At 35.7% G+C, this 26,343-nt stretch overlaps 1 protein-coding gene across 3 annotated transcripts; it reads right to left on the minus strand.

Annotated features, from left to right (window-relative positions):
• Nucleotides 1-1,266: 1,266 nt before the first annotated feature.
• Nucleotides 1,267-25,182, minus strand: nudcd1 (NudC domain containing 1). Of its 3 annotated transcripts, none has more exons than XM_058754313.1 (10): nucleotides 25,014-25,181; nucleotides 22,299-22,453; nucleotides 19,941-20,129; nucleotides 19,572-19,755; nucleotides 18,164-18,352; nucleotides 13,693-13,900; nucleotides 10,880-11,024; nucleotides 10,426-10,551; nucleotides 2,648-2,807; nucleotides 1,267-1,872 (listed from the first exon to the last, which is right to left on the minus strand). In XM_058754313.1, the coding sequence occupies exons 2-10, from the start codon at nucleotides 22,389-22,391 to the stop codon at nucleotides 1,586-1,588; spliced, it is 1,581 nt and encodes a 526-aa protein (XP_058610296.1). In that variant the 5' UTR covers nucleotides 22,392-22,453; nucleotides 25,014-25,181; the 3' UTR covers nucleotides 1,267-1,585. The 3 variants fall into 3 exon arrangements, with proteins under 3 accessions (XP_058610296.1, XP_058610295.1, XP_058610297.1); XM_058754312.1 differs by lacking the exon at nucleotides 25,014-25,181 and adding an exon at nucleotides 22,764-23,007; XM_058754314.1 differs by lacking the exon at nucleotides 22,299-22,453 and having other exon boundaries at nucleotides 25,014-25,182.
• Between the last annotated feature and the right edge of the window lie 1,161 nt (nucleotides 25,183-26,343).

A 26,343-nucleotide genomic window follows, 5' to 3' on the forward strand; every position in this document is an offset into this window, starting at 1 on the left:
AAATAATAATTTAAAAAAAAATTTCCGAATGCTTCCCAACATATATGTTGTCACATTTACATATGCCGTCACATTTTATTTATTTATTTATTTTTTACCTAGCCACAGCTTAAATAGCTACAATGAAAGTGGGCAAATTCGAAATCTTAAATACAGAAAATTGCAAAAATGTGATTTAAAGTCGAACATGAATTCCTTTTTGTACCTTTAGATTTACACAATATGACATTTCTGAGTGAACCAGTATATTCACTAAAAAAAAAAATATAGGGCAGGACTTGATTTTAATTATCAGGACTTGACTGGATTCTGAAACTGACATTTAATATCAGAATGAAGCTAAATTATTGCTTAAACAGCTATAGTACATGAATGACTGCAAAAAAAATAAATAATTCAAACTGGAAATTGATTAATCAATCAATCTGTTGTTAATTATTCCTTGTTAAAAGTCTGTTTGCAAACAGCCTTCACTCATGTAAAAGCATCACCTGATGATGGCTGTCCGTGTACACCACAGTAAGAAAGCAACATCTCCTCAAGCATTAGAAGAATTCACAGATCTTCCTCTCAGCTGTCCAGTGATTCTGGTGCAGATAATGAATCCAAACATCACAGGCTAATTTAATCACAAACACATGATTTAATCTGAGGCCTGAACAAATAAGGTTCACCCCACTAAACAAAACAGATGAGACAGATCCATCTCCCAGGCACATCTCTATGGATCCTGACGAATTATATTTGAAAGGGCCGTAGCACAGGGTGAAAAACAAGCGTACAATAGCCTGAACAGACATAAAGAAGATTAATTGCAAAACCAAAGAAAAACACGAGAGACTGTAAGAATATGTTGCTTGGTTGTTCAGTATACAGCTTTCCTTGAAATCAAGGAACTGACATGTGTGATTAATATTATATATTAATATTAAAATGTTTCTACATATTTATTCAGCATTTTATTTGATATGTACAGTGTATAATATATATATGTAAAAACTGAATAAATATATACTGTATACAAATTAATGAAATAAGCATATAGCCAATTTTTCCGAAATGCGTCACACCTGCCTGTCCAATTTTGATGCCATCTCATGGCATTTGGTATCTGTTGATTTTGACTGCTGACTCATGGTGAAATAATTGCTTTGTCAAAAAGAGTCGCAGGTTTGTTCTGATGGGGTCATGGTCTGCCAGGAACTCAACAATGTCAAATACTTTCTAAATTCTGCACTGATTGTGGTCAAAATGTTAAAAAAAAAAAAAAGAGGAAAACAGACAGGGTCTTGAAGATGCTTATTTATTTTATGTATCAGTTTTACATTCTAACGGAATGCAATGTGACATTCATGCTATAGATTGTGTCTCTGGAGGAACATATAAACGTGTTTCAAGCTTAATTTTTTACATATAAAGACAAATACTAACATACACAGAAACGCAGATACATTTGAGAAGTTCATACCAACTTGGTCTTGAAATATGACCGTCATATACTGGATAAGTTGAATGTTCAACAATGACCTCAAACAGCCCCAGACCAACCTTGGAGCAGAAGGGTCAACTCATCCAGAAAAAATACTTAATTGTTCACTTTCAGCACAAACAGGTTGTTTGCAGTCAGGACGAACAGTCTTTCATTAGTGGCCCTGAAGCCAAGTACAGGGTCATTGGTGTCCAAGTTGGCTACCTGTTGTTTGGCAACCTGCCCAACCTGCCGACCCTGCTTCCGGTTGAAGAGCACCGTGTCGACCGGCGAGGGCTGACGGTAAATGAACACACGCCTGAGGCACTCGCAAAGAGCAGCGTAAGAGAAGTCGGGTGCACAGGTTGCAAACTTTTTATCGCGTTTTGAAGCCTGAACATAACCTGAAACAGAAACAAGAACTAAGACTTTCTGTATAAGAAGAACTGGGTACAAAACACTGTCTCAATGTCTAAGGCCTTGTCTACACTAATAGGTTTTCGTTTAAAAATGCATTTTTTTCTCTCCGTTTTGGCCCTCTGTCCACACTGATGCAGCGTTTTTGTCAAGTAAAACGGAGCTTTTTGAAAATGCTCTCCAAAGTGGATAAATTTGAAGACGTTGTTGTAGTGTGGACTGTGAAAACGATGACACATTTTTAGTCATGTGACACATATTGTACCAATAGGTAGCTATGTTTATACCAGTATTGTGCCTGTTATGTGCTATTACCTTTCATACTGTTGCTAAAGATTTGTTACTTTGTATACTCTCCATATTACAGTCCTGCAAAGATGACAGAAAATGTACTCAGAATCCTGCGGCAAAACATGAGGTTTTGCATTTTAGATCAAACATAATGAGGAGTGAGCGTGACCTGGATGCTGCCAGAAGAATTGCATGAAAACTTATGTCTGTTCTGACTGTATTGCTGCAGTGAACTTTTATGAGGGCTTTACATATGTGCAGTAAGGAGAATTTAACATTTTCCAATGTTTCAGTGCGGATGAGAAACGTTTGGAAAACGCTAATGTGGATGAAGAGCATTTTTAAACGAAAATCTGTATGAATGTAGATGTAGCCTAACGACTAGGATAGAAAAAGAAAGCTGGTTGCCTCAGGTTGTTAAAAACACTATAAGGAAGTTTAACATTTCACATTATTCATAACTGGCCTTACCGAGCGCGTTAAATGTTGAAATGTGCTCCCATACACCGTTGTCCTGGTTGGGACGGGGCTGCCAGAGCAGTGCATCAACATCGTGCCGTAAGCTGAAAGCGGGCATCTCAGAGGGGTCAATATGAACAGAGAAAAGGAACTGGTGGCTTCCTAGGCTCACCTAAAATACAAGAGAAAGCATGTAAATAATTCAAAATTATGTCAAAATTATTTACAAAAATCTACACCATAGCATATATCCATTTAAAAAACAGTTTCAGTAGGACTTTTTAATGTATTTGAAAGAAGTTTGTGCTCACTTTTACCAGAAATACAGTAAAAACAGTAATATTGTGAAATTAAATATTTTACAACCTACTATTTTAACATTTTAAAATGTAATTTATTCCTGTTATGAATCAGAATTTTCAGCATCAGTATTCTAGTTTTTAGTGTCACATGATCCTTCAAAACTCATTGATATGCTGATTGTCTTTTTTTTTTAACAGTTATTTTTTTCCAGAATCTTTGATAAATAGAAATGTCAAAAGAACAGCATTTATTTGAAAAAAATAAAATAAAATAAATAAAAAGCCACTACTGTCACTTTTGATCAATTGAACATGTGCTTGCTGAATAAAAGCATTTCTATTATAAAAGTATTTTTTTAAAGAAAGAATTAAAAAGTAAATAAAAACAAAAGTTAAGTTCCAATTATAATTAGACTTTAGACTTTTTATAAATTGGTCTGGATAATTGCATAATTAATTATCTTAAAAACAACCAATTCGGTCTTCATCTTAAAAAAACAACAACTATTCTCTACACTCTCAGAAATAAAGGTACAAAAGCTGTCACTGGGGCGGTACCTTTTCAAAAGGTACATGTTTGTACCTAAAGGGTCCATTTTGGTACTTTAAAGGTACATATTAGTACTTAGTGTACATATTTGAACCTAATAGGTACAAAAGTGTACCTTTTGAAAAGGTACCACCCCAGTGACAGCTTTTGTACCTTTATTTCTGAGAGTGTATGTGATTGCCTCTTTAAGATTTCACATCATGAATATGAATGGATAATGAATTCTTTTTATTCATTGTACTGTCTGCCTATTATGCCATCACTACAGCAGAATATGAAATGAGAAAGGAAAAGATCTCCATGCATATTCTCATAAAAGAGCTGATTTGTGAGGCGCCCATCTGAAACGACAGCAGGATTGAAACGTCAAGAGTAAACAACAGCAATGCAAGATGGGTGCAGCTGTAAGTCAACCGCCATTATTGTCACAGACATGATGTAAAATGTCTCTTACTTTTTATGAATCACGACCGTTTTCATGTTTTACTGAAGTGTTATGACTTCTCAGTGACGTCTTTGTAGCTCTGCACTTTACACTTGTCCTAAAAACCATTTGGTGAATTGCCGGCTGCCAACATCTCCTTAAAAATGCCATTTTCAAAATCTCATCTTGCTCTGCTCACTGGTAACTGCGTATTAAATTCAGAGCAGTGTGCAGCCGCCGTTCTTCACAACTGGTGACAGCTTCACATGCTTAAATGCATCTTAAAATTGCCACCACTGTCTATATTACAATCTATATTACACTTTCATTCAAAAGTTTGGAATCATTTTTTATTTATTTTTAAAGAAGTCAATACTTTAAATTGCCCCTATTATGGATTTTTGAAAATTAAGAAGATTTTTGGAAACTCCTTCCCTTCAAACCTTTCCTGAAGTTCTACTGGCTCACACCAGTCCAAACGACTGGCCAACTGTCACGAAGAGGGCAGTATAAATGCGTGCCTGCGACAATTACTTCAGAATCTTCTACTTCACCTGCTGAATTCATTACGGCTACAGTTTACAAGATCTGCGCGGGACCAGTAGATCACCGGATCAACACGATCACTGTGTCGCCTGCCTGGGACTGGGCCATGCCAAGGCGGCGCTGGGCGAGTCCGACTGCGAATATTGTGCGGACCTGCCGGATGGTGTGCTCTGAACTCGCCGCGATATGACTCGCGGCCTATTTGGGATGAGGCCCACTGCTGCCAGCGTGCCGCTGGTGGGGCCCCCCCTCCCCTCTCCAAACCCAACGGTCGCCCCGTTCCCTGGTTTCCTTCCCCGAGGACTGCTTCCGCCCTCCTTCCAACAGAGGAGTTTGTGTCCTTTGGTCAGGAGGAGAGGGATGATTCGATGTCCATTTCGGCCTCGGAGAGGGAGGATTGGGCAGGATCGGAGCCTGATCAGACGGACGGCACGGGGCCCCCAGACCTCCAAGAGGAGCTCATGAGGGTTCTGTCAAAGGCTGTCCAGGAGTTGGAGCTTACCAGGGGCTTCATTTATAAATTGTTGCGCAGAAACAGTCCTAAATTTGATCTTACGATCGTTTCTCAGAAATGCGTACGAGCGATTCATAGAATGAACGTACGAACAGTTGAACAGTCAAAAGTTGCTAAAAGTTGCCAAATAAATTTTTTAAAATTGCTAAATTTGTTGCTAGGTGCTTTTGGAAGAAAAAGTTGCTAGGGTAGTATGAAAAGTTGCTAAATTTAGCAACAAAATTGCTAAGTTGGCAACACTGGATGTGCGTTCCGTTAATATTGACATGTGCTTCATGCAGAAGACCAATCACAACAGACTGGGTCATCAGACCAATCACCGCAGATTATCATCACGCATGTTGCAAAAGATTTCTATTTCAAATAAATGCTGTTATTTTAACATTCTATTCATCAAAGAATCTCAAAAACAAAAAACAACAACAAAAAAAGAATGGTTTCCACAAAAATATTAAAGCAGTGTAATGTTTTCAACATTGATTAAAATAAAGTTTATTAAGCAGCAAATATATTCTGAGGGATCATGTGATACTGAAGACTAGAGCTATGGGTGCTAAAAATCTGATTTGTCATCACAAGAATAAATTAAATTTTTAAAATATATTAAAATACAAAACAGTTCATTTAAATGATATTTCAATATTACTATTTTTACTGTATTTTTAAGCACATATGAAACCATTACATACAAAAAGTATATGTTAACCACAGATCTTATTCATTATATACTCAAAAATAAATAAATAAAATGAGGCAATTACAGTCCAGTTATATACTGTCACCACTCATTTTCCCTGAAAAAAACAAAAACAAAAAAAAACTTGCACACAAAGCCAACTTCTCTAGACTGTAATTATGAGGGGATTTTGAAACGTGTGTGTCTCTGTATTGTTTATGAGAGCGAATGTAACTGACCCCATTATGGTGTCAACAGGAGCACACAAAGAGAACAGGAGGACCGATAATGAAACATCTTAAAATAAAGGCTCTTAAAACCTTTGTTTCATTATGTTCAGAGTTACACTTGGTACTGTTTGGTCTCTTGCTGAGAGGTCGAAATGTTTATGGCTCTCCACAAATGGGCACCTGGCTGTGCCAGAACTGCTTCACAAGAACATCACACAGTCTCATGTTTAATTCATGAACGCCACAGCTGTGAAGAGCTCAACAATAAGGCATTTTTTCTGCTGGCCTGCAGTTTCCGATTTTTACTTGGCATGCCAATATTTTCACTGACCAAAAAAAACACTTGTGTTTTTCAGACAGATTTTACAGTAGATATCCTTACCTTGGTGTAAAAATTAGTGTAGATCAACACACACCACCTGAAAATCATGAATGTTATTTTAATATAATTTAGATACTATAATATTATTGCACTAATTATAATAATATACTTTTTATATTTTCACTTTTAATTGGAGTTAGCTACTTATTAATTTTAGTTAGATATTTAATTACTTTAATTGTAGTAATTTTTTGTCATTTAATTGAGTGGTTTTTTTTGCCATTTAAAAAAATTTTTTATAATGTCTATGCAGTTTTTATACATTTTTATTACAGTTTTAGTGATTTTTAATTTTAAAAATTTATTTTTAGTGAATTAATTTTTTTATATATTTTATCTTATTTCAGTTAATGTTTATTTTATTTCAATTAGTTTTCTAGCGGTTTTGCATTTAGAAGCATAATAATCCTGGTCTTCTTTTTTGTTCCACAGAGGAACAAAACACCGTTATCTCTGAGCCCCATGAATTCAAGTGACATCTGACGGGTTAATTCTTCATTTAATCATGTCAACTACAAAAGTAGCATTTGAGCAATGCATTACTACAGATCTCATGGCGACAAATATTAAAATAACCATCCATCACCACATCTCCAGCATTATACTGTCTATATTTAACGGAAAAGCACTTTGCTCATCTCAAACTGTGGTGAGGAGCTCTTGAGATACACATCATTCACATATACAGTAAATGTCAACCGTCTCCTTCACTCCGCCGTGACTTCGAGTTGAAAGACGAGTGTCTCTCTCAAAAGGAAAGGTGCCAGTCTACAGGAACACAAAGAAATACAAGTTCTTTCAAGTCTGCTCCAGCACCCAGCTGAGGGACACAAACATGCAATCTGAAATCTCTGAAGTGGTCGACATGGGAAAGGCTCTCCTCAGAACCAGGAGAGAGCATTTACAATCTGTGAGCAAGTGCACTCAGAAAAAGGTCAGTGCGTTTCGCTGCATCAATCTAAGTGATTTAGAAGTGAGAGGAAGAGAGGAATTGATGGGGGGGGGGGGACGATTCTACGTGGAATTTTATTCTATGGAAAAAGAAAAGTCTGAAAGCCTTTACAAAATGTACTGCATGTACAGACAAAAATGAAAAGCAAATAAAAAGCCATGTAATGATAATGACTGATTGATTATTTATTATTATTATTGTTGTTGGTTGTTGTTGTTACTACTACTACTACTACTAATAAATGCAGAATAAAATGCTTTGAATGAAAGTTTCTGCCAAATGAATAAATGTAAATGGTAACAAATGATTGCCCTGTGTACTTTAAGTGTTAAGTGGATTTGCAACCATTTATTATCTTTGCTTCACCAGAAATAATACACCTACTATAAATGAAAGACAGAAGATCAGACAAATAATTTAACATAGCCTTCCACAGGGTTCAGTATTAACATGTCAGCTGTGAGTGATACATTATCCTGCACTGTTTGTCACTAATTTATGGATATATATAAATAATCTTGTGAGATTAGAAATATTAGAACATATTTAGAAAATCAATTGGAAATATTTGATTTAATTTAACATTTATTAGCCTACTTTTAGGCTGCAAGGGCCATCTGAAATAATTAGATACATTTGAATATTTAGATACATTTACAGACCGTTTATTGCAGCTCAGAATTAGCATGAATGCATTTACAGTTGTATAAGTAATGGGATTAGATTTATGGGTTTTAAATGGGTATTAAAGGGATAGTTCACCCAAAAATGAAAATTCTGTTAGCCTCCCTCCTCGTGTCATTTCAAACCTGTATAACATACTTCTGCAGAACATTAAAAAAAGATCATTTGAAAATTGTCTTAGTATTTTTTTCTATACAATAGAATTTGGTTACAAACATTTTTCAAAATATTTTCTTTTATGTTCCGCCAAATAAAGAGAGAAAGGACATGAGCATGAGTAAATGACAGAATTTTCATTTTTGGGTGAACTAGACAATATCTATTTATATATAATTTAAATATTAATTTATGCATGCATGCAGGTTTCTCAAAATAATTCATGCAATTAACTCTCCTACTATATACTGGATTATGTATTAAAGAACGTCTGCATTTCATAAGCTAAGAACTATTTCATAATCAGGTGTAATTAGGCTTTAATTCTGTCTTGTATGAATAGGTACAGTATATACCAGGGCTCCTCAAATCTGGACCTCGAGATCCACTTTCCTGCAGAGTTTAGCTGTAACCCTAATCAAACACACCTGAACATGCTAATCAATAGGTGCGTTTACATGGAGCATTGTAATCGGTTTAAAAGTCCAATCCGAATGAAAATGCTCCATATAAACACCTCAATCGGAATAAAAATGCCCAAACCGAATGAAATTGTAATCGGTTTGAGAGGGGTGGGATAAACCTTTCTATAAACCGAACAAAATTAAAATCATGCCATGTAAACACTTTAAACCGATTACTTTGCGTCTACGTCATCACGTCCAGAGGTCGGGTCGTCGAAACGTGAACGTGATGATGTCGGCAACGGTACATTCTGTGATTTGGGGACACCGACACTGCAGTAGAGACTGGGTAATAGTGGAGGTATAAAGTTAAAATTTCCATTATACAGTTAAAAACACATTAGAAAGGAGAACGCTTGCTGTGTGACGGACTATCTGCTCTCATGTCCGGAGTGAAAAACAGATCTGAAATGAAGCGCAATTTTCTGCTTAGAAACAACACAGTGATGATAGTGAAAGTAGCTCAATGAAAATAAACAACTTGACCAAAAGTTGCCTTTGTCATTTGTATTTGTATAGATGACAGATTCATAATTTCCGATCTGCTTGAATTTATACGTGCTCACGCCATGAATGTTTCTGAAACACGATTGTGATAAAGCAATGCTCCTTTGATTCATTGTTCAGCAACTCTTGGTAAGAAATCGTGTATTTGTTCCATTTAAGTACAGTACAACTTTGTAGTATCAGAGTACAATTAATCTCAGCTGCATTACAGAGGGACATATGATTTCTATGATCGCGTTCTGGCCATATGACTGAGCGCTCGAATGAACGCAAGGGATTCAAATATTAACCGTTTATTCTAAGCAAGTGCAAACAGATATTAAAAATATTAACGTAAATATGGGCGTTTTTTCCTCTGGTGACTTGTTTTTGTTGTCACTGTAGGCTATTAGCATATCCTAAAATCGAAAGCACAGGCACATGGAAACACCATATCGGATTAGATAACGTCTCATGTAAACAGTTCATCGAATCTTTCAATCGGAATGATTTTAATCGGAATGACAAAAAAGTGTACATGTAAACGCACCTAATGTCTTCAGGATCATTAGAAAATCACAGACAAGTGAGTTTGATCAGGGTTGGAGCTAAACTCTGCAGTGGATTGGACCTCCAGGGTAAGATCTGAGGAACCCTGGTATATACTAAATTAATATAGAGAAATGACTTGATTAGCACAGCTGAAACTATAATAAAAGCCACTATTTGAGGACTTTATTTCTTGCAATTAAACACGGAGATTTCTGGCATGAAAGTTAAAATCAATCATGTTACTGACTTCGCGTTCAGCCACTTCACGTTTAGGTGACTGATCCTTTGATTGCATGTCAAAGACAGAGTCAGTGCTAGATTGTGCCGAACCATCAAGTGCAGGAATGTTACTCGCAGCAAGAGAAAAATCAATATTGTGCTTCTGCACTGACACTCTTACAGCACAGTTTATTTTAAGATGCATTACATCTCAACATAACAGCACAGATCCTGAGCCTCTTATGGGAACTTCAACAAGATAATGGTTGCACTAGGTCAATAGGAATTCAAACACTGATCCGACAGCTATGAAATCTTTAAGATCACATCAGATCAAGTTTTTTTAAACCAATCTTGTCGGGTAGAACCAGCTCATGAATATATCGATGCAAAGATCTTTAATGCTCAAAATAGGCTTAATTTTAAAATACATTCATTAAATGCTATACTTTTCAAACATAAGTTTGGAAACCGAAAATCTAAACATGTACGTTAAATGGTGTTTGTTGTTTTTGTATATCACTGGTTCACAGTAGTTCAACTGGACAATAATTTACATCTAAATAATGACAACGTGAAATCTATCTAACCAATTGCAGACAACATCTGGACTTTGAAGCCACGTCCAGCCTATTGTATTTCTATGGCCTTACCACATGGGTGGGCTTCAGAGTGGCACCATCAAAGCGCATCAATGTAGAGCTGTCCTCCGGAAACATGTCACAGTCCTCCAGTTCCTGGGCGTTGCAAGGGGGCTTTTCCTTCTCTGGGTTTGGATTCTATGAAGACAAATAGGAAACAAATACTAACAATTTAGAAACTTTTTTCAGTGCATTTCTTTGCTACGTTTTAAATAACTTTTATGTATTAAAAAAAAAAAAATTCTTTTCCTAAACTTTAAATTCTAAACAATGAAAATCCATCATAAAAATAAGAACGATCACATTTAAAACTATGATAATCAAAAAAGAATGTGAAATGAACATATATTATTTATTGTGTGAAAATTATTTGTATAAGTTTTCCAAAAATTAAGACCCACAGCTACAAAAAATAAAAAAGTAAATAGTGTTTTTTAATCCCCAAAAGTTAGTGAAAGAAACTGACCAGGTCTTCAGAAGTGAGATACGAGAGTCTCTGTTGAAGCTGTGATTTTTGTTCATCACTCATTAGATATTCTCCCCTCCGGTCCCCAAGAACCACCTCGGACCACAGCGGCCCTTCACTTCGCTTCTGTAGACAGACCTCCAAACTACACAAACAAAAACTCTAAATAATAATTCAAAAAACCTGACCAAACACAATTTTAGTATCACAAGGATATCATGTAAACCTCCTTGGCACTTCTGGATAAAGTTCAAATGATTTCCCATCACACAGATCACTGAATAAGATCACATTTTGCTTTATGGTGTTGACAGTTCTGTTATAAATAAAGGACTTAATCAAAATTAATTCTGTTTTCCCTTTGAACTCTGTGTACAAGTACTATTAAGGATGGAACATTTCCAATCTATTTGATTGCATCTGACAAAAACAATTCCTTTTATATATTCCATTATATTGTATATGCCTCATAATGAGGACCGCTTTGGGTTCCCATACAAATGCAAATGACAGTTACATTGACTGCAAAAACAACAGACAGAAAACATAAACACAAGTATAAACACTCAAATCCGAACTCAGAGAGCATCTGGCTCACACACTCAAGAGCACAAGAGGGGCCATCAGGGGCCTTTTATTAAAATCAAGGATCTGGAAACACAGACGAGAGGACTGAGAACAATGGAGAGGGAGGGGTTGTTTGCGTCTCAGGAGGAGGTGGTGAGTGAACGAGACGTGAGGTGATGTTTATTAGAAAGAGGAATGAACAGCGGATGAAGGGAAGGATGTGGAAATTCAAATCAGATGAACAACTAATGCTCTAATCATGTTTCTGAGAAATGGCTACTTTGTAAAACCGACACATGAGATGAATGTGTACGGAGGCACAGTGGCAACTTACACCTCTCATAAACATACAACACTGTGGGCGGTTGTTCTCCATATGCGTTGCCTCGGCTCAGTGTTTGCCAAAATCCTCTTGTGCATATACACAATATATTAAGTCTTTGCCAAGACATAATGTGGAACAACAACAGTTCTTAAGCTTTATTTACATTTAGAAAACACGCTGTTGAAATTTCAAGAAAATTCTGTCATTATTTACTCACCTTCATCGTGTTCCAAAACCGTACGACTTTTTCTTCAGTAAAACACAAAATAAGATGTTTAACAGAATTTCCAGTCTGCCCCTTGCCATATAGAGACCAAAAACTGCTCAGCTCCAAATAAGCACATAAATCTGGACCCGTACAAGTAGCTCATAACTTGCTGATTTAGGAGAAAATCTTAAAAATAATGGGTGTGTCAGTCCTAAATTTAGGACTTCTAGAGTATTTCACAAAATGTTTTAGTGCTAAAACTAGCTCCTAAATCTGTGAAACGTCAGGACAGGAGTAGTGAAGTGACTCCTAACTAAGTCACTAAGACCAAATCACAACTATTACAACTCGGAACATAAACATTTTAGAAACATTATGTGGCGAGTGGGGCGGGGCCGAGAGCCGTGGGAACGGAGCGAGGCCGGTGGAGTTAATGATAATGAGCGACACCTGCGCCACTCGCCACACATGACAATAATGTGCTTTTAAAAATGTATCGCGTTTGGTTTTGGAGGTTATCCCTACTCCAAATTTACCTTTGATTATATCCTTGTTTTCATTAACCAGTTGGGCAAGATGTAACACCTGTTTTTGTGTCCAGTTTGGTTTTCTTTTACGTTTGCATGTCTCACTATCAGCCATGATTATTCTACTCTGTTAATTAAAAGGCTGTTTATATGCATATCCGCTAATTGTTTACTAGAAGCACAGATGTAAGAGGCTGACAATTAACATATAAAATCTTTTTTTGAATGTGGCAACATTTTATTTTTAAACCTTTATATGAATGGCAAAATAATATTGCGCTCTACAATATTTCTATGAATAAATCTCTGACAGAGACCCTTTCCCTCTCAGCCAATCACTGTGTGCATAGTAAGTAAGCACGCTGACATCATCCATGGCAACAAGGTCAACTCATAGTGGTAAGATAAAATGTTTTGTGGTCCATATGAAGGATTAAGGATTTTGTCCAGTCAAGCCAGTAGTTCAGATTTTTGTTTGAACTGCAAACTAGTCTTCATGAAAAAAAGGTTTTTAGTTTTTAAAAATGCATTTATTTTTAGAAGTGTATTTTTACGTATGCAAGTAATAACATTTATTATGGAGCCCCATAAATGACTTGCGAGGGAAAAGTAAGAAATCGTGGCCACAAATGAAGAATTTCCTCCAACGACAATTAATTTGTTCCCTCGTTTTAGTTACAATAAATAATGGAAACACTGACATAACTTTCCTAAAATGAGAACTAATAAAACATGACGATTATTTAAAGTAAAATGGGGGACCACATCGATAAAAAAAATGGACACAAATTAATACATTTTGCACTGTAATTCTTAATTCATGGCCACAAAATGTATGTTTCTTTCATGTATGTCATGTGGGGCTCCGTACCGATTTCCAATATCAGCATTTTCACTTAAAAACGTTATTGTGGATATGAGAACTGCGGTGGAGCTTTTTTGATCTACAATTATTCTTTTTTTTTTCATTTTGGTGTACTTTTTGGACATTATAAATCACCCTTTGCCTAGACATTGTGCAAAACATCTCCATTTTGTGTACTACAAATGAAGTCATAGGTTCGGAACACGATCAGGGTGAGTAAACCACAATGAAATTTTAGGGGGAAAAAAACACCGTAAGCATAAGGTGATAAATTCTATTCCTTTGTAATTCTAACTTCCACCTACTGTATATCTTTTTCACCTTTTATCATCTTTAATGGTCCAGATGCTGGCCTCAGGATCTACAGGAGCGAACAGTTGCCCATCCAACAGCGGTGCATAATCCCCTACTCCAACACGTAGGCAGTCCACAGTGAGCTTGAATCGGATGTCATCTTTGGTGGTGCCTTCAGGTAACCGCACATTCACGGTCACATCCTCTTCTGTTTGCTGCCAGAAGTAGATGGGATCTGTGATCAAAACAATGGAAGTGACACCTGATTGAAAACAGATGTTTACGAATGAATGCATAATTAAATTACACTGATATCTGGAAGACTTGCACATGATTTGTTTCCTTAAATTAATAAATGGCTAAGAATCCCTACAGGCAAAGATTTTCTGAGTATATCCCGAACAACCCTTTAAACAATAAAATAGCAATGGTAACAAAAAGACAAGGCTGTATTTTGCAATGCAGGCTTGTATGTTCAATTCCATTGTCTTTTCTTTCCATAACATAATTCAACCATCACTGAACCATGTGTGCAATACAAAGTACGATGAGTTATGAGAATTCTAGGTCACTATGACACTACTGCAAAGATGACAAATTAAACCTGTATGTGTGCAACAACTTGTGTAATTGTGTGGCTTTATTTAGCAATGGAAGGCCATTTGTTGAGAACATTAGTGGAGAAAAAAAAAGAAGTTCTATTGGTATGTTGACTACATACTTTATCAACAAACTGGTACTGTATTTGTAAGGTTATAATTTCAAACCCCCAACATGGAGTTTACAATCACTATTATGCCCTTATGCAAGGCAATAAACCTCAGGTTGCACCAGGGGGACCAGTTTGGATACCATAAGGCACTTCAAATAAAATTAACAGCTAATTGCCAAATTAGTAATTAGACACACTTGATGTCAACCCAAGAAATTCGAGTCAATTTGATTTTCTGCTTTCCCAGAGTTACAGCTGCAAACAGAAATTAGGGTGGTCAAACCATAACCCATAAGGCTGATGATACACTGGACAACTTTTTGAGCAATGTTGCCGTCAACGGGCAACCAAGTGAGACACCGAGCCCACGACTGACGTAAAATATCCAGATAGAAATTTGTCACCCATTCTCAATGGGAAAGTGCCCAAGCAAAGTTGCTCAAAAAGTTGCCCGGCAAAAATTGCTCAAAAAAATAGCCCCATGTATCATCAGCCTAACTGTGGGTAAGGTTAAGTAGATTTGTTTGGCTACAGCACCTCTGGTGTTGGTTTTAGGAATGAGGTTACATTTATTTACAGTTATTTCTAAGGTTTTAACCAGGTATGGCTAACAGCAAATTTAGTAGGTATTCTTAAGGCAATGTGGCAAACCTTGCGTCAATACATAAGTAATAAGTAATCAATAAATACTACAGTTCAAAAGTTTTTATTCAACAAGGATACATTAAATTGATCAAAAGCACCAATAAAACATTTATAACGCTACATATATATATTTTTTTCTTTTTGTAATAGTGATAATAAATGTTTCTAGAGCACCAAATCAGTATATTACAATGATTTCTGAAGGATCATGTGACACTGAAGACTGAAAAATGAAAATTCAGCTTTGCATCACCAGAAGTAATTTGTATGTTAAAAATATATTAAAATAGAAAACAGTGATTTTGAATTGTAACATTTCACAATATTAATGTTTTTGCTGTTTTTTTTGGATCAAATAAATTCAGCCTTGATGAGCATAAGAGACATTTTATTTACCAAACACTGCAATCCAGCTTTACCAGGTGTTATTTACTAGTTTAAGTCATTGAAGTCGATGTTATTTTGTTCAGTACAAACATGTCTCCTTTAAGATGTGCTTTAGTCAGTGCAGCATTTAACAATTTTTTTAGAAGACATGGTTGTGTACATTTTCTACTGGTCACACTGCCATCCAGATAATGTAGTCGAGCGCACTTAGCATTTTAAAGAGCTGATTCATGTGTCTGGATCACAGTGATGGAGTGATGCTGTGCAGTCTCAGTCAAGTCTGCCAGATCACGTTACTCCACCTGCAACATGGGGAATAGCAAGATGCAAATTGCATTCGGCACAGATTTTTAGCAGTGTTTCCCATTTTACCTATGAATCGGGTGATAAAGCTACGAACAGAGCAAGTGCTAATACACAACACTAAGCAAGCTCAAATTCATTCTTAATGAATTCCACATAAAAGTTTGCAGCAGTTGACCTCTCAACCAAAAACTAAGGTAAAAAGAAAGGCGGATGAGGAAATAAAGGAGCTGAGACATCCAGAGAGGTCGGAGTCTCACCCACTCAGTCTTAACTGTGCTGGCAAAACCTTATTAGTGAAATTGGAACAATTTTCTCATGCCATAAAGCTGCTTTAGAGTGCAATAAGGAGTGAGAGCAGTACGCTCATTATCTTCTTTTGTTGCAGGTCTAGTCAACTTGCAGCCCAACCGGAATCTTGCTGAGCAAAACAGGATAATGAAGAGAAGGGCAATGATGTTCCGTGACACTGCTAAATCACTGTGTACATCATGGAAAACAGGATTTGGCATTTGATATACTGATATGGTATGGATATGAATATGGCATACTACTATGGTATACTATCCATATATGATATGGATTTGATATACTATGCAGACAAGATGCAAAACGTCCTCCCAAACCCACCCAGACCACTCATGGAAATAAAAAAAAAGAAATAAAAAAAAAAAAGAAAGAAATATTCATGGTTATTTAAATCACAATAAACTTCATAAAAATGTTTGATTCTAAGAAGTAAAGAGAGGGCAAACATGGTGATATAAACAAAATCATGTCCATTTAGGGTGCAAAAAAAAAAAAAAAAAAAACTTTTGGAAAAAATAAAATGCTATAAAAATGTAAAATATGGCCAATTTACAGGAATAATTCACTCAAAAAACAAATGGTCATTGAAAACTATCATAGAAAACTAGATCATGAGCATTTTGGGTGCCAAAAAATAAACGCCTTCAGGAAAAAAATAAAACGCAACAGTGTAAAATATGGACAATAATTTGTCATTATTTACTCACCCTCATGACATTTCAAGTTTTTTTTAAAAAGAATATCTAATCTCATCTTTTCAACACAAAAAAGGAGAAAGACATTGTTTCAAGCACTGTGTCTGTGTGTGTATTATATAATTACTGATATAAAATTGCATCGATTCTGTATGGCCTAGAAAGACTTCTAATTCACACTTCATTGATTCCCCAACCCTCTCATAACAGTGTTCACCGTATAAGCTTTGGTTTCGTCATGTACCCCCTTAAATCAACAGAATATCAATGTCTGGTGTGCGTGTGCCCATTAATAGTCTTTTGTGGCTAAGGAAGGTCGACCTCTCTTTCTGAAACAAGCTAATGCACCTCCATTTTATCCACCTACCAATGGAGTCTCTCAGTACTCTCAGCCTCTTAAAATGGGAGAGAGAAAGAGGAAGAGGATGACCCGAGATCACTCCTTTATTTCACAGAAAAAAGCCCAAAGGGTGCACAGGAAACAAATGGCCTTTTTAAAGTTCCCTTTCTCACAGATTCTCATATGACTAATACAGGTATTAGAGGAAAACAGGAAATGAGAGAAAGAGGATAAGATGAGTTGTTAAGTATAAAAAATTTCCAGTTGATATGTTTGAGATTTTGATTTTAGAAGCTTATTGTTTGGTGATTTCAATCATAGACTGTTTTAGCTTTGCCAGAAAGGAAGTAAACAAACACTTCACTTACAGGAAAATATAAGGAAATAAACAAATATTTGACTTAAAGGACTCTATCGTCCAAGTCTGAGCTCCTCTAATGAGGCAATATTTTCAAATAGCACTCTCTGACCTAAAGAAAATGTCAAACACTAATGAAAATGAGGCACTAGTTAATTCAATACACCAGAGTACATAAATAAACCGCTTATGACCGGAATATAGGATAGCAAGAAAAAAAATGCTATTAAGCTTCATTTCATCACAGAAAGGAAACTAAATGCATTTCATACCAATGTTTCAAGCAGCTGACCAGTATTTACATAAAACAAAACAGCCTACTTTACATAAACTTCCTCGCCAAAACTAAAAAATGAACACAACCAATGACCACTGCTGTGCAGAAGCACATGGTCCTCTCCAGTCCTCATCAGAGTCTATTTGAGGAATTCTATTTGAATGATTCTTTCTGATGTTTCTATGGATACAGCAAGCCTCTGAATCACTGTATGAAAGTGCGCTTCCTCAAGACTGCAGCACTTCAGAGATTCTAGGTTGATTGGTGACTACTTCAAATGTCTTTTCTTGCAGGCCTAGTGTAACCTAGTGCAACCTAGAGTGAAAAGTTACTTTCAAGTTCAGATGAATATCTGGGACTGGTTCAAATTACACAACAAAAAAGCCAATATTCTGGTCACAGTTTTGTCTAACCTGAATGAAAAATGTTTATGCCAATATGACCTTCTCTTTGTCTGGCTGTCGGTTCTCACCTGAGTTCTCCACCTCCATATCCTCAGCAGGTGTTTCTTCAAGCGGAAGTCCATCCACCTCAGTAAAAGCGAAGGGTTTCTCTGAAGCTACTACGATTCCTTTACCCTGAGGCTCCACGGCAGCGTAGTGCGGGACAGACTTGCCCTTCATCATCTTCCTCTTCCTCACACCATACTTCCTGTCCTCATCTGCGAGAAAGAAAGCACTTTACTAGCTGTATTTTTGTACATATTTTCCTGCACTTCAAATCTAAACATGACATATTTAATAAACTAAAATATTAATTTATACACCTATTATATTGTTAAGTAAATACATACACTGTCATCACGTGTACACAAATATGCTGTAATTATACATTCAAAAGTTTAAGGTCAGTAAGATATTTTTGTTTTATTTGTTAAAAACATTGATAATTACAAGAAATGTTTCTGAGCACCAAATATTAGAATGATTTTTTAAATATTACGAGACACTGAGGACTGGAGTAATGTCAGATGAAAATTCAGCTTTGCCATCACAAGAAAAAATACTATTTTAAAAGATATTAAAATAAAAAACATGTATAAATTATTATTACTGTTTTACTGTATTTTTGATTAAATAAATGCCAAACTTTTGAATTTCCTTATACTGTCTTTATGTACAACGATTTCCAAAATGTCTTTAAAAATGCTTTAAATTAAATTTTCACTCAAACTGTTGATAACATTAATATGTGTGACCCTGGACCACAAAACCAGTCTTAAGTGTCAATTTCTCAAAACTGAGATTTACACATCATCTGAAAGCTGAATAAATAAGATTTCCATTGATGTATGGTTTGTTCGGATCGGACAATATTTGGCTGAGATACAACTATTTGAAAATATGGAATCTGAGGGTGCAAAAAAATCTAAATATTGAGAAAATCGCCTTTAAAGTTGTCCAAATGAAGTTCTTAGCAATGCATATTACTAATCAAAAATGAAGTTTTTATATATTTCTGGCAAGAAATGTACTAAATATCTTCATGGAACATGATCTTTACTTAATATCCTAATGATTTTTGACATAAAAGAAAAATGTATAATTTTGACCCATGCTATGTATTCTTGGCTATTGCTACAAATATACCCCAGCGACTTAAGACTGGTTTTGTGGTCCAGGGTCACATATCATTTTATCATATAACAACTTTTACCAACATTCTCAATATTTTGAGTGAAAACTTGAATTGAAAATTCAAACAAGTGAACTCTATGTATTAAGAAATGGGAGTAAATAAATTCAGTGAGTATGTACTTTGGTTTACTTATGCAGACAAATGACTGAGAAACATTGGCACAGCAGCAACCGACAAAACAAAGCTCAGGGTTAAAAGTAAGAGCTGAAATCATTGAACAGCAGGGAGACGCTCACTCTCACCCTGCCCAGCAGAGTTGTCCACAGTGATCCACTCCAGTGAGATTGAGAAACCGCTGCCTTTGGTATCAGATGGGTCTTTCTGGACTCTCAGAAGCAGCACTTCAATGGTATGAACATGAGAGCGCACGTGAGCCAGGCTGTGAATAATGATGAATGGCTCTCCCAGACGCTCGCTGAACATCGGCTGGGAGTGAAATAAAGCAGTATACATGTAAAATATGTAGTGCCTCTCATATCTATATGCAGAGAAATACAATGTGTCTTCCAAAATGTCATGGGAAAATAGCAGATAAATTAAGCCAACAATAATAGACTAATAATTTGATTAGTGGGAAATGTTAAGCCAAAATCTGGGTAATTTTCTCCTACCTCCCATTTAATATGTGAACTCTCACCCCTCTTGCTTGTGCGCAAAAGAGTCAACTTTCCAGTTCCGTCGGAGAGCGCAGCCCAAGTTGCAGAAGTCAGGCTCAGAGAAGCACACAACTGCTCTCCCTCACCGGAGCCGGAGTCTGATTCGAAACGGAACATCTCATGAGGTTTGCCCAAGGCTGTGTCCTGGAAAACAAATGATGGACACTGGTCAATTATTCAGACTCTGAAAACCACACCTAGACCATCTCTACTTCAGAAAACATTTTTTTGTAGACGTGATTAAACTGTGCATGTATTTTGGAGGCTCATAATGTTGCAAACTGCAAAAAGGAATACATGTAGTTACAATACGAAACATTCACTGATTGATCCATAAAGGCTATGAATGACAACTTTCTGGTTACCAGTTTAGATGAAGTCTAACGAATGCAAGTCAACGAATGAAGCAACAAATCCGAAGTTAACATCAACTCAAATCTCGTCAAATAACTTCTTTTGTGTACATATCTCATGACCATTATGTTCTTTTCAAGGGCTTTAGTCAACATCTTGCCAAAGATCTTTTAAACAACATGTGTGCAACAAATGAGACATCAGCCAATGAAACAATTTAGAAATGAAACTAATAAGTGCCACACAAGCAAGTCTGCATGTTGCTGAACTTCAAAGCCAGCAATTTGAAAAGGATTACAATGAACTTAATAATCATCAATTACACTCTTTATAAGGTAGCAATTTTTCCAAAGAATTGGGCAGCAGTCGGCCTTTGGTTGCCATGGAGCTTGATGCACACATTAACACTGATCCGTCTCAATTTTCACTTTCCCAGAAGTAAAATGCCTTTGAGAGAATACAAACACTCCCTGAGGAGAGATAATTGCAGTATGTTAACTGTAATTATAACGCAACAGGCACATTTCATAACGAGTAATTTCTTAACCCAGCTTGTCAGTAGCAAGAATGAGAAAAAATTACAATCAAATCATCAGCATAAAATTTAAACTAGCTCTGAACAAAACATCCTGTAGAGATGCGGCATTTCATCTGATTATGCATCTGTGAATTTCATCTTATTATGCATTTTTTGATTCCTTTCAGAATGTACGGTACAGCATCTGAAATCAAACTCATCAAAAAAAAAAACAATATAAAACAACTGAAAGAAATTAAGAAAATGATCTTTGCATAAACTGAAGTAGGCAAGCATTAATATTAAAATGCTATTATTTTGTCTAAATAAATTAAAATGGAAACACAAAATATCTTTAAATAATTCAAGTAATTTTTTTACTATTATTACATTATTAGCATTTTTAAAGATAATGTTTAGGTTAAGGTAATCTAAAATATTCTTTTTCAATTTTATTCTAATAAAATAATGTATAATTTTCCTGGAGATGTCTTTCAATATTAAAAATAGATAAAAATGGTTGCATGCTTCACTATTCAAATTTGGCCTGTTATGCAAAAGAAAGTGTACGTACATGTACTACAGTACAATGCTCACCAATGCCAAAAATAAAATAAAAAAATAATATTAGCAAATAACCAGTATGGAAATACTGTGCATTAAGGCAGTACACTGTGGGCACTGTAATTGATTTCTATTATCTAGAACATGACTGTAGTTTCAATAAAACAAATAATTAAAATAATAATCAAGATAAGCAAATAAAGCATATTTTATTCATATTTTTGATACTGTTAAGCTCAATATTTAACCAAAATCTTTCAAAATCAAAAGGAAAACTTCTACATTGACACTACTATAAACCACTAATGCCCTCTGCTGGTAGAGAAAAACTAGAAATGCTATAAAACTACACTTGTGTATCTCCTGATCCAAAACATTTATTTAGGACATTGGTTCTCAACCTTTTTGACTCTAAGGTTCCCACCATTGCCCAGAACATTATTCCCAAATACAGGCCCAAATACAGCGTTGCTTGTTTTCAAACATTTTAATTAACAGAAACTGGGAGTGTTGATACACTGAATAAACTAAACATGATAAGATTCAAGATTTAAGATGCTGATGTTTTTTATTAAAAAATAAGTTAAAGAGAAAAAAAGAAATATAATTTCAGTTTAAATTTTTGACAATTAACATACAATTAAATTATGATATATAGTTGTATTAAATAATCATGTGCCCCTTGGGGCACCTAAGCCCCCTGTTTTTCTCTGATCTTTTTATTAAATTTAGTAAGAAGAATGCATGTGCATTTATGATCCACACATGCATTCTGTGGGAGATTTAAAAAAAAAAAGTGCTCTAGGGTGGAAATATAGTTAATCCAAATATATGGCCCTTATAACCCATAATTTCAGAAATGACATTAATAAACTCACCAACGTGACTGTTAGATTGAGAACTCTGCCCTTGCTGTCCACAAAGTAGACACTGTCTTCATACCAAGGGTCGATATGGAGGTAGTTGTACATACCAAATGCTCTCACATGATCCAAGGTGTACTGACTGTCTTTCAGTTTAACCTCAGCCACAGCTGAAAGAAGACACACATTACTGATGGGGCAAATGACTTGGAGAAGGCATCCCAAACCACAGATAATGTGGAAGACAACTTTGGGCTAACATTAAAATTATAATTAAGATGCACACATCTGTAATTCATGAAGAGCAATGCACATGTTGTAGAACTGCATCTTTAGGACTGTAGAACTGTTATAGTGAGAGACTTAACAGTGTTGTTTTGAACAAGATTGTTTATGAATTTGTCACGTTAAGGATTAAATAAACGCGTATATAATAAATAAAATCAGGCAATAACAGGTGAAATAAAGCTCTTTTCTCACCTGCGTCCAGTTCTACATTGTAAGCAGGAATAGAGTCCAGTGAAAGCCTGTAACTTTCAAAACCGGGATCTAACAGCTCTCTGTTTACCTTCAACGAGCAATTCGGTAAAGCCATATTTCATTAAAATTATATTTCAAAGAAACAGTAACCAGTTCGAGGACTCCAATGAAACCAACATTTAACGTTGCTAGTAACAGGAAATAAGCTTTAACTCTAATGCACGCATTTCCTACGTGTAGACCCGGACCAGATTACATACGGACCGACCGCACGGGATTCTGGGAAATAGAGTCTCTGCGGATTCCGTTTTTATATAAAAATAACGAATTTCCAAAAAATGTTTTTAAACCATATTTTTTATTATTATTATTTTTTTTTACATTTTATCTTTCATTTGTACACATATAAAAAGATAAAACTGCGAACATTTGCCATTTTCATTTTTATTTATTTATGTATTTTTAATGGTAGCCGCTTACTCAAAATAGAATATAGGCTAGTTTATCTGTGTATGTTCATGCTGGATAAGAGTGAAGTTGCATAAACAATGACAGTGCATACTTTTCAACCATATCAACGCTGGTATTTGGTGGTTGTCATAATCTCTATAAACTACTGTAAAGTAGCTAGGCTACATGACAGGAATTGTGGGCTATAAGCTCCCTGATTTTGAAAGTGTCACTAACTGCAAACAACAAAATAATGGCTGTATGTATTTATCTAATTTAAATTTTATTCAAATTATTTATTTTTATTCTAATGGAAATGTCTTTCATTCTTATTACAGCATAAAAACTGTTGCATGCTTCACTATTCAAATTTGGCCTATTATAGCTATGCCAAAAAACCAAAAACAAATGTGGGCCTTGGGTATAGCTACATAGAACAACAAAGATGAAAAGAGATCACACTTGGATAATAAAAGTACTAGAACAGCACGCTACTGCTGCTCAGTTATATAAACTAAATCTGTAATCTAGTAGTCTCTGAAACAGAGATGGGGGCAAGTCACACATGTTCAAGTCTCAAGCAAGTCTCAAGTCACAGTACAAACAAATCAAGCAAGTCAAGTCAAGTCAGTGGCTCACCTCAAGCAAGTCAAGTTGAGTCCTGATAAGGGTCAAGTCAAGTCACAGTACCAAACAGGAACAAATATATTTTTGCCACACGACCTTAATCATTTTTCCTCAGAAATTTACTTTTTTAATTATACATTTTAAATAATAATGTTTTAAATATAACATTTTGAAAATAGGCAAAATACTACTTTGTATACCGATAAGTCTGTAATTGAGATTTTTTTTTATAAAAATACAAGATAAAAATATGTATCTCATATTTATGTTATATTGAGTTTGACCATCCTAGGAGACAAAGATAATAGATGTTTGAAAATGATTTCGCATTAAATATCTCCAGTGAAGACTGGGATTCAGTCTGGGAGCACGCTAAAGAATTTCAGTGTGTAACAAAACATGCTATTCAATTTTAAATAATATGCTGACTACAAATCACCCCTTATATCAGAAATAAAATGGACCCAAAATTTTCATCGGATATAGACACCCTATTTGGACTGTTTCTTTCACTTTGCATGATTGCCTACATTGTTCTTGAAAACTATTGTCATCATGGCTCAAAACAACAAGCCTATTGCTGTTAATGTTTATGTATCTTCCCCTGTAGCTTATCCATTTCTTTGATTTTATCTTAATAAGAACTAAATTGACAACTGTGCATTTAAGGTCTGCCTAAGGTTTTTTTTTTTTTTTTGGTTTCGTTTTTGTTTTCTGTTTGTTCTGTTGGAAAAATAATTAATTAAAAAAAATTGAATATAGAAATATGAAATTAACTGATAGACCAACTCTATGACATTAATGCCACCAGTAAGTGGTGGCAAATCACAGCTTTATCACAGAAGTGTTCACTGAATCGATTCAGTCAAAACAGTTAATTCGTTCATGAACAAGCAAGAATGGGCCACTGAATCACTCAACCGATTCGTTCAAATCCCTGGATTCGTTCAGTATTCAGTGTGTTGCCTAGAGACGCGCGTAACTCTAATTTAGCTGTGGACTCAACGGAACTGTTGGCAGCCGCGTTGAAAATATTACTAAATATCGTAAATTATAAATATAAAAACTCATACTAGGGCCATTTTGACAACATGTCTTGGATTTTGGGTTCAAGAGAAATATCACTAATCGATAAAACACTGTGGTTTTCAACTAAAGAACACGTTTACATACCTTTCCTTTATGAAGTGGTGACGTCCTGGCTTTGCAAATGCATAACGTTACAGTTTCGAAGTGTTAATCCAAACATCGCGAGCTTCTCTTGCTCCGTGTATTTGGCGCGCTGTGTTCGTGCAGTGTCATGAACTGCGCAGACTCGGAACACCTCTGCCGCGGGTTCAGTGGCTTGCGTTTTGTTTACCAAATTATGTCGCAATGATTTATAATAATAATTAGAGTTGTTATAAAGTCAAGTCCTGCCGAGTCATGAAGGTCAAGTCAAGTCTCAAGTCACAAGTCACTGGATCTCAAGTCCAAGTCAAGTCGAGTCATTTTCTTTATTTAGTCAAGCAAGTCACAAGTCCTTAAATTTGCGACTCGAGTCAAGTCATGTGACTCGAGTCCCCCACCTCTGCTCTGAAATATTGCTCATTATAATCATATTAATTTGATCAAATTTATAATAATTGTTTTGTAGTATTACAAGATTTCCCCTTATCTCCAGGGCCCGGTTTTTCAAAAGGTTTAATCCGGATAAAATTGATCCGGATTTAGTAATCCTTTTTTTGCGATCCGTGATCACGTAATCCAGTTTACTTTTGGAGCCAGTTTTTTAAAGCCACATCGGATTGGATCAATCTGATCCAGATAGGAACTTTTCAGGATCACCAAATCTGGATAACCAGTGCTCAAACAGGATAGGAAATCACAATGTAGAACTATAGATATGTAAAGAGCAACAAGTAGAATAGCCAGTGTGGGGTCAATATAAGTTTATTTTTATTTGAAATGAAAACCCACACATTTAAAAAAAACAAGAAAAACCCCACCCCATCCTCTTCCAGCAGTCCGCTCATCTGAGACCTACAACACAAACACTGTACATTGAGGATATTTATAACAAGTATCAAGTATAGATGTATTGAATTAAAAAAAAAAGACTTAATGTCAAATATTCCACAATAATTTCAGACTTCCTCATCTGATGTGGAGAGACCAGCTTGTCTGAGCGTAGCCTTTAGGAGGCAGATCTCAAGTCTGGCCTTGGTTTGCTGCAGTTTGGTCAGAGTCAGTTGTTCCTCTGCCAGACGAAGTTGTGCTTCTGCCCTTTCAGTCTCTTTTTGCAGAAGTGCCTTGTAATCATCATCTTTGTTTGATGAAGGGCGCTTCAAGCCTTTCCTCTGAGATCCTGTGGCAACTACCACTGGCTCAACCAATGAGGATCCAGCTTCTTCCTCAGGAACAAAGCTGAGATTCAGTATAAATACGCTCTCTGGATCAGCCTCAGGAGGAACTGGCAGATTCTCCTCCTCCTCCTCCTCAATCCAAGGCTCGCCATCCCCTA

Source organism: Onychostoma macrolepis, chromosome 19 (genome assembly GCF_012432095.1).
Source record: "Onychostoma macrolepis isolate SWU-2019 chromosome 19, ASM1243209v1, whole genome shotgun sequence".
NCBI classification, from domain to species: Eukaryota; Metazoa; Chordata; class Actinopteri; order Cypriniformes; family Cyprinidae; genus Onychostoma; species Onychostoma macrolepis.

Coding starts and splice junctions, on each gene's coding strand:
- nudcd1 (XM_058754312.1), bottom strand. CDS start 22,878: ATGGCTTTACCGAATTGCTCGTTGAAGGTAAACAGAGAGCTGTTAGAT. Junction 20,130..22,298: donor TCAATCTAACAGTCACGTTG/GTGAGTTTATTA, acceptor TTTGTTTTCCAG/GACACAGCCTTGGGCAAACC. Junction 10,552..10,879: donor ATCTCACTTCTGAAGACCTG/GTCAGTTTCTTT, acceptor TTGTCTTCATAG/AATCCAAACCCAGAGAAGGA.